Source organism: Schistocerca nitens, chromosome 5, assembly GCF_023898315.1.
Source record: "Schistocerca nitens isolate TAMUIC-IGC-003100 chromosome 5, iqSchNite1.1, whole genome shotgun sequence".
In the NCBI taxonomy this organism is placed as follows: Eukaryota; Metazoa; Arthropoda; class Insecta; order Orthoptera; family Acrididae; genus Schistocerca; species Schistocerca nitens.
This window is the reverse complement of record NC_064618.1, coordinates 541,865,162-541,874,994: the sequence shown is the minus strand read 5'-3', so window position 1 is coordinate 541,874,994 and position 9,833 is coordinate 541,865,162. Positions and strand designations below refer to the sequence as shown.

General features: G+C 43.0%; 1 protein-coding gene across 1 annotated transcript in view; it reads left to right on the top strand.

Moving 5' to 3' along the window:
• The first annotated feature begins 3,750 nt into the window (after positions 1–3,750).
• The window catches only part of LOC126259553 (glutamate receptor 1-like), a 412,783-nt gene continuing 406,700 nt past the window's right edge, over positions 3,751–9,833 (top strand). Inside the window, exon 1 of the mRNA XM_049956438.1 lies at positions 3,751–3,956. Coding sequence (XP_049812395.1) covers positions 3,860–3,956 — 97 coding nt within the window. The 5' untranslated portion in view covers positions 3,751–3,859. The remainder of the gene's footprint in view (positions 3,957–9,833) is intronic.

Here is a 9,833-nt window from a genome sequence, read left to right as displayed (position 1 = left end):
TCAGGTATTTTACAGAAGTAACTGCTACCAGTGTTTGTTCCTCTATCATATAATCATACAATAAAAGATCCTTTTTTCTATGTATTCGCAATACATTACATTTGTCTATGTTAAGGGTTAGTTGCCACTCCCTGCACCAAGTTCCTATCCGCTGCAGATCTTCCCGCATTTCGCTACAATTTTCTAATGCTGCAACTTCTCTGTATACTACAGCATCATTCGCAAAAAGCCGCATGGAACTTCCGACACTATCTACTAGGTCATTTATATATATTGTGAAAAGCAATGGTCCCATAACACTCCCCTGTGGCACGCCAGAGGTTACTTTAACGTCTGTAGACGTCTCTCCATTGATAACAACATGCTGTGTTCTGTTTGCTAAAAACTCTTCAATCCAGCCACACAGCTGGTCTGATATTCCGTAGGTTCTTACTTTGTTTATCAGGCGACAGTGCGGAACTGCATCGAACGCCATCCGGAAGTCAAGGAAAATAGCATCTACCTTGGAGCCTGTACCTAATATTTTCTGGGTCTCATGAACAAATAAAGCGAGTTGGGTCTCACACGATCGCTGTTTCCGGAATCCATGTTGATTCCTACAGAGTAGATTCTGGGTTTCCAAAAACGACATGATACTCGAGCAAAAAACGTGTTCTAAAATTCTACAACAGATCGACGTCGGAGATATAGGTCTATAGTTTTGCGCATCTGCTCGACGACCTTTCTTGAAGACTGGGACTACATGTGCTCTTTTCCAATCATTTGGAACCTTCCGTTCCTCTAGAGATTTACGGTACACGGCTGTCAGAAGGGGGGCAAGTTCTTTCGCGTACTCTGTGTAGAAACGAATTGGTATCCCGTCAGGTCCAGTGGACTTTCCTCTGTTGAGTGATTCCAGTTGCTTTTCTATTCCTTGGACACTTATTTCGATGTCAGCCATTTTTTCGTTTGTGCGAGGATTTAGAGAAGGAACTGCAGTGCGGTCTGTGAAACAGCTTTGGAAAAAGGTGTTTAGTATTTCAGCTTTACGCGTGTCATCCTCTGTTTCAATGCCATCATCATCCCGGAGTGTCTGGATATGCTGTTTCGAGCCACTTACTGATTTAACGTAAGACCAGAACTTCCTAGGATTTTCTGTTAAGTCGGTACATAGAATTTTACTTTCGAATTCACTGAACGCTTCACGCATAGCCCTCCTTACGCTAACTTTAACATCGTTTAGTTTCTGTTTGTCTGAGAGGTTTTGGCTGCGTTTAAACTTGGAGTGAAGCTCTCTTTGCTTTCGCAGTAGCTTCCTAACTTTGTTGTTGAACCACGGTAGGTTTTTCCCGTCCCTCACAGTTTTACTCGGCACGTACCTGTCTAAAACGCATTTTACAATTGCCTTAAACTTTTTCCATAAACACTCAACATTGTCAGTGTCGGAACAGAAATTTTCGTTTTGATCTGTTAGGTAGTCTGAAATATGCCTTCTATTACTCTTGCTAAACAGATAAACCTTCCTCCCTTTTTTTATATTCCTATTAACTTCCATATTCATCGATGCTGCAACGGCCTTATGATCACCGATTCCCTGTTCTGCACTTACAGAATCGAAAAGTTCGGGTCTGTTTGTTATCAGTAGGTCCAAGATGTTATCTCCACGAGTCGGTTCTCTGTTTAATTGCTCGAGGTAATTTTCGGATAGTGCACTCAGTATAATGTCACTCGATGCTCTGTCCCTACCACCCGTCCTAAACATCTGAGTGTCCCAGTCTATATCTGGTAAATTGAAATCTCCACCTAAGACTATAATATGCTGAGAAAATTTATGTGCAATGTATTCCAAATTTTCTCTCAGTTGTTCTGCAACTAATGCTGCTGAGTCGGGAGGTCGGTAAAAGGAGCCAATTATTAACCTAGCTCGGTTTTTGAGTGTAACCTCCACCCATAATATTTCACAGGAACTATCCACTTCTACTACACTACAGGATAAACTACTACTAACAGCGACAAACACGCCACCACCGGTTGCATGCAATCTATCCTTTCTAAACACCGTCTGTGCCTTTGCAAAAATTTCGGCTGAATTTGTCTCTGGCTTCAGCCAGCTTTCTGTACCTATAACGATTTCAGCTTCGGTGCTTTCTATCAGCGCTTGAAGTTCCGGTACTTTACCAATGCAGCTTCGACAGTTTACAATTACAATACCGATTGCTGCTTGGTCCCCGCATGTCCGGACTTTGCCCCGCACCCTTTGAGGCTGTTGCCCTTTCTGTACTTGCCCGAGGCCATCTAATCTAAAAAACCGCTCAGTCCACGTCACACAACCCCTACTACCCGTGTAGCAGCTTGCTGCGTGTAGTGGACTCCTGACCTATCCAGCGGAACCCGAAACCCGACCACCCTACGGCGCAAGTCGAGGAATCTGCAGCCCACACGGTCGCAGAACCGTCTCAGCCTCGGACTCCCCCCGGTACGCACACGGAGTGCACATTTGTTTTCTTCCCCTCTCTTGCTGCCATATCCCTAATGGGCCCCATTACGCGCCTGACGTTGGAGCTCCCAACTACCAGTAAGCCCACCCTCTGCGACTGCCCGGATCTTGCAGACTGAGGGGCAACCTCTGGAACAGGACAAGCAGCCATCTCCGGCCGAACATCAGTATCAGCCGGAGGCAGAGCCTGAAACCGATTCGTCAGACAAACTGGAGAGGCCTTCCGTTCAGTCCTCCGGAATGTCTTTCGCCCCTGCCACACCTCGAGATGACCTCCCACTTTACCACAGGTGAGGGATCAACCTCAATGTTAGCAGTATCCCGGGCAGCCACAGTCGTAGTCCGATCGGGGGATGCGTGCGCGTGGTAGCCATGCGGTCTACGGGCACCTTGCCATGGTTCAGGCGGCTACCCCCGTCGGTGGTTCTAGTCCTCCCTCGGGCATGGGTGTGTGTGTTGTCCTTAGCTTAAAAAGTTCAAGTTAGATTAAGTAGTGTGTAAGCCTAGGGACCGATGACCTTAACCGTTTGGTCCCATAGGAACTTACAACAAATTTTTTCTACAAACAATTTGAAACGAAACTTTAAAATCATATTATATGAAAACATAATTGCAGCAAAATGTGTTTTGTTCAGTGAACTTGTCCAAAACGTATTAAGCGCAGTTTAAAAATTAATATGGCGGCTTCATGAGTTGGGAAACGATTTCAGTCATGAATAATTTTGGAACATAATCTAAAGATATACGTCCTGATGTCTAGAATTTTTGACTTGCTTCATTGGTTAGAAAAGGAAACTTTTTTCCGCTTCCTGTAAGATGTGATCTGTACGCTTCATACGATTTAAAACGAAGCTCCTCAGAAATAGCCTATATCTGTGACGGTAAATATCTGAATAAATGAATAGGGAAATAAAATCTCTGAATACGGAAACCCATGAGGATAATGGAAGAGAGAGTGTGGACAGCGAGATAAATCCTTCAAACGTTCGTATTTTATACCGCTCATTCAGATTTGCGATACGAATTAATCTGCTGTCGCACGGGAGCCACAAGAAACGACACTTTACGCACGTGCTGGCCTTGCTGTTGTCAGAACGATAACTCTCGTAAAGCGCAGGTGAAATCAAAATTATGGCTCTGTGCTCGAGATATCGTGCGTAGACGGCACCTGTCGCGTCCGCTCGGCCGCCCTCGGCTGCGCTCGGCTGCGAGCGGCCGGCCTCGCCGGCTGGTCCAGCGCCGGGCGCAGAGTGCTGCGGGCGCGTGGATGCTGCGCTCCCGGCCGTGACGTCACACGGCGCTGCGTTGCGAGCTCGGTGAGTGCTCCGGCCTGCACGTCCGCAACCTCGCTACGTACGCGGAAGCCCAGGGGGGTGCGCAGCCATGAGGGGCGTGCGGGTGAGGACTTCCAGCCTGGCGGCCACACTGGTGTGCGTGACGCTGCTCTCCGGACACGCCCCTGCCGAGAAGATACCCATTGGTGAGTGAAAGATTTACCGGCATGCAGGTGCAGTGCGATGACCTGCAGTGTCTCTTTGTTCTTGACGTGCGTGGTTGCCTGTGCGATTTGAACTCAAATTAGATTCCGATTTATTACAAAATTGAAAATTAATCAGTATGACCTTGAAATAGTCAAATTTTCTCGACCCATATAACAAGTAACTGAATTAATATGATTGTTAGTAAGTTTGTGTGTGTGTGTGTGTGTGTGTGTGTGTGTGATAGAGAGAGAGAGAGAGAGAGAGAGAGAGAGAGTTCGCGAGTGCCGTGTACTAAGTCAGCAATCTGATTCTGTGCGTCACATTTAAATTCTGAAATTGCAGCTGACACATCAAGAATGCAGCACTAAACCACGATATTCGAAATCTGATATTTTCCAAGAATTTTCTACTGCATCTTCAGTTTCTTAGCTGCTCTTCTGTTTTGTCACCATGTACGATGGAGTGCGCTTAATTGTATAATGTGTCAGTTAATTTACGAAACTAATTCACTTTCGTAGTAAATACATAGTGGCTACATGCGTACTATTTATATGGGTTGTTTTCAGTTGTACTCTTCTAATACTGAATTACATTTAACTTTGTAACTGAAATACACACACACACACGCGCGCGCACACACACACACACACACACACACACACACACACACACACACACACACAGTTTTTAATATACTACTGTGGTCTTGAAGGTAATGTGAGATATAAGAATTTTAATTTATTTTTAAGATTGATTTACGGTCTATAGCGGTCTTAATTGTCCTGAGAGGCGCTCCATCATAATTGTAGATAGACTAAAGAAACATAAGTCATGGTTAGTGGGTGTGATGTTAAATTCTGGCGCTAATATTTTCTAGAAGTCTGAAGATCTGTTAACCACAAAGCGAGTGTAAAAAGTACAGAAACGGAAAATAGAAAACCTTAATCCATCCTACGTGATTCGGTGTGTTTGAAGGGTTAAGGAAAAGTACTAAAATATTACGAAGAAAGTGCTGTGTCATTTACCGCCACTAGTTACAGTTTTAGAAAGTCGTTCACATAATAAACCTGACAACCGATAAAAAAAATTGCTTTTATCAGTAAATTCTGGCCGTAACGTACGCGACTGTATTTCGACCTTGAAATGTATCAGAAAGAGGTTTTAAAGATATAGAGAAGTAAATGTAATCATACGGGAATGCCAGTGGAAGAGTCTCCCCTATTCTCTAATTACCACACGATAACTGCCGAGATACCTGTAGCTATAAGCTAAGGAAAGCGTTTTCAGAATATGACTAATAAGGATTCAAAATAAACACATGTAAAATTAGAGTATATGATCGTAGGTAGCGACGAAAAACAACCACTCTGAGCCTGCGAATCTTAGCCTTATTTTTTTAACATCTACTTATAACTATACCTGGTAAAGGAAAAAATGCAAAACATTTTAAAATTAAAACATGTCAAGGTAGTAAACTTATTCGACAGTTAAACTCAATCATTTGGAATAATAAGATGACAAATAAAACTAAAATGGTCCTATACAAAATACTAGAAAGCATATCTATTAGAAGTTTGAAAATATAAAGAAGGGAGAGAGAGAGAGAGAGAGAGAGAGAGAGAGCAATTTGTATAAATGAAAATGGCAGTACTGGAGGCAAAACTGCTGGAGTTTCACGACTAAATCACATTGTAACCTCCCACTCACTTATCGACCTTAATGACAGTGAAAAATTAAACTGCATGTACCTAATGGAAATTTGGGAAAAGCAATCGTCACCGAAGTTTATCTGTCGGTAAAGAGGGAGGAAAGGGTTACATCTAAATGAAAGAAAAAATGCCAATGAAACTGGTGGAAATTAATTTTGAAAAGGGTAAAGTTAATAAAGAAAGTAAATGTGCGGCCGTTACGTTAACATTCAACTAGCGGTAATTAGATATTTGAGATTTGGGGGAAATTACGGTCGCCAGTCCTATGGACAATTACTATAGTAACTGAAAAAGAAAGGTTATTACACATATAATTAGCACTAGAAGCGTGGCAACTGAAGGTTGACACGTGTAGTGTGAAAACTGAAAGTTTGTCAGAAGTAATAAATTTCGCTACACTCTGACTTAATTTAGCAAAAGAATTAATAAAACCAGAAAATTGAAAGTTAATTTAGTGACTGAAATTAATAGTGAACTTTGTTTCTGAAGCATATCGAAATTCAGTAAGATACGGTTAGTCTTGGACTACCTCAACAATCATTTCAAAAGCTTCTTGAATCTACGCAATTTAGAAATAAGAGATTTAACTTTGAACTTGAATTAAATGATTCTGAACAATTAACAATAGTAAAATTTAGTACGTACCAAGCTGAGCTGCAGTCACAGGTAGCTAAAATATGGTAACAAAACTCACACTCATAATTTGTGCTTGTGTAATCTAAATATTGTAGCCAGCTATGAATACTTTAACTGAACTTTGAAATTAAAGCAGTGAAATAGAATAATATTGCTTTAATGCTGGCGTTTGAATTTCAACGACACTTGGGTTCATTCCGGAAAAGGAAGGGACCCTGCTTTGTAATGCAATTGGGACAATGAGCAACAAAGGTTCATGCTACGTTGTTGTAATTTTGTGATTTGAACAGTTTTAAAAGCTGAGGTCTGCCATACAGTTCTGAAACTTCACGTGCTTCCAGTCTTCCTTGTTGGTTGATTGAAGGTTTGAAGCCGTTGATCGAAGATATGGCGACAGTCACTCATTGTCGGTCGTCGCTGTTGCAGAAGCTGGATGTTGGCGCGCCTTCTTCTCGACACGGTCACCAGGCGAAACGGGCTCTAGATGTGCGCCAGCTAATGCTTCCCGTCCGCGACACCGTGTCAGAAACTAACATAGCAAGTCGAGCGCAATTACATGCTGCCAAACCCCGAACGCGCGGCAACTCGCGGGAGCTTCACACAACACACTTGTTCCACTGCACTACCCCAGCCAGACTCCCTCTCTGCTCAGCCCGCGCTCCACGCGGCAGAGTTAACACTACCAAAGATCCTAAACACTTTCGTTCTCCACACGACCTATCGATGTATTCGTTCGATAGTATAGTTTTCCCTAGGCAAGACCCAGCGTAAAATACAAATAATATTTACAAAACAAACCAATTATACATCGACATAAATGCATATATATACAAATAGTAAAACAATTACAATATACAAAGACACAGAAATGTTATATCTTCAGGTAACAAAATAAGGAAAAAAATTTGCAGTGCAATAGATGGAAATTGAAGGATATGTATTTCCGGCGTTACAACATCAGAACTGAAGATATCAGATAATTATGGAAACCGAAAGGAACATCGTGGAAGCTGCACGGCCATTTAGAACAAATACATGATAGAATCAAAGAAGTTATGCAGGTGGACCCCAGAGGAAAACAGGAGTCGTTGCCGCCTAAGAGACAGATGATAGAAGTAAAGGAAGATATGGGCTCTATAGCTCTGAAAAAAAACTCGAAAGACTATAAATTGGGGATCATGAGAAGTGATAAGTGAGCTTTAAGTAACCCGCATTTTATGTATATCATAATTAATAGCTGCAATTATGATTGGGGAATATACACTGAGGTAACAAAACTCTTGGGGTACCTTGTAATATTGTGTCGGACCTCCTTTTGCCCAGTGTAGTGTAGCAACTCGTCGTCGCATGGACTCAACAATTCGTTGGCAGTCCCGTGCAGAAATATTGAGCCATGCTGTCTCTATAGCCAACCTGCCTCTATAGCCTAGCTGCGAAACTGTTGCCTGTGCAAGATCTTGTGCACGAACCGACCTCTCAATCATGTCGCATAAATGTGCAATGGAATTTATGTCGGGCGATTTGGGTGACGAAACCGTACGCTCGAATCGCTGCATAGTCACATTCGTTCGAACTGTTCTCCAAACCAAGCACGAACAATTATGGCTCTGTGACATGGCACATTGTCGTCCATAAAAATTCCATCTTTCTTTGGAAGCACGAAGTCCATGAAGAACTGAACGCGGTCTCCAAGTAGCTGAACATAACCATTTCTAGTCAATGATCGGTTCAGTTGAACCAGAGGACCCAGTTAAACACAGCCAACACCATTGTGGAGTCACCAGAAGCCTATACAGTGCCTTATTGACAACTTAGATCCATGGCTTCGTGAGATCTGCGCCACACTCGAACCCTACCATCAGTCCTTAATAGCTGAAAACGAGACTCTCGTGACCAGGCCACGGTAATTGTCTAGGGTACAAATGTGGTCACGAGTACAGAAGAGGTGTTAAAGGTAACGTCGTGCTGTTAGCAAAGGCAATCGCGGCGATCGCCTGCTGCCACAGCTCATTAACGCCAAATTTCGACGCACTGTCCTAACGGATACGCTCATCGTCCGTCTCACGTTGATTTCTGCTGCTAATTCACGTGGTATTTATGATTTTGTTCCAAGCAATGTTACTTGTCTGTTAGCACTGACAGTTCTGTGCAGACACCGCTGCTCTCAGTCGTTAATTGAAAGCTTTCCGCCTCTGCGTTGTCCATGGTGAGTGGTAATGCCCCAAATTTGGTATTCCCGGCACATTCTTTACACTGTGGATTTCGGAATACTGAATTATCTGACGATTTCCAAATGGAATGTCCCATGCGTCTAGCACCAACTACATTTCGCATTCAAAATCAGTTAACTCCCGTGGCGCGGATATGGTTACGTATAAAACCTTTTCACATGAGTCACCTGAGTACAAATGACAGCTCAGTCAAATCACTGCCCTTTTATATCTTGTGTACGTAATACTACCGCCATCTGTATTTGTGCACATCGGTATCCCATGACTTCTGTCACAGCGTGAGGTGGCGCATTCGGGAGGAAGACTGTTCAAACCGGCATTCATCCATTCTGATTTACGTTTCCCGTGATTTCCCTAAATCGATTCGGGCAAATTCTCGGATGGTTCCTTCGACCGGGAAAGACCGATATCCTTCCCCATCCTTCCCTAATCCGATGGGACCGATGACCTCGCTGTTTGGCCCCTCCCCCTAATCAATCAACCAACCATGACTTCTGTCACTTTAGTGAATACGATAATGAACGTCAAAACATTCTCGTAAACACCGTACCGCAACGAGTAGTTTGAGATATAATTGCCAATCTGTGGCCGTAAGCTGCTAATGACTTCGATTTGAAATCAATGTATTTTAATTGTAAACTCTGCGAATAAGTCCCCATCTACCTCGGCTCAAATTTAAGCCATTGTACGGGGTTTGGGAATATGTTAGACGCATAATCCGGCACTGGCGGATTTTGCTGCTCAACAAAATGACATGTAAAGCCCCGAAGTGTTCCATTTCGAATAGGTACGGCATCAATAGGCCGAGTAGCGTTGGAATCTTGATCTGCAGGATCCTCTTGATCCTTTAGATTTTTTTCTGTCTGGGGTCATCTCAAAAATGAAATGTTCAGCACTCCCGTTAATACGAAGAAATGCAGCAGCAAGTCATTATTTACGAACCGTTACGAGGGTGTCTGACAAAATTCTTTTACTAGCAGCAGAGACGATTACAGTATTGTATCCATATGCGAGGGCGACACGTAGGATGACACTTAACAGAGCGTAGAGTAAATTGTAACACGTAACGTTCAGAGGTTGTATTGTATTTCATGTTAAGTTGGGCTGCGGGAGAAATTGGTGCCCAGTTACATGATGACTTAAGTTGAAAGTTTACATTTCAGATCATTTGTAGTAAATGGGACAATACTTTATAATGAAGTAAGTGGCAGATTGTGACCACAAGTTTGCAGTTAGCTCGCAAAAGGTTCGCTATGGGCCCATGTTTAATGAAAGGTTTCTGTTTCTACACTTCCTGACA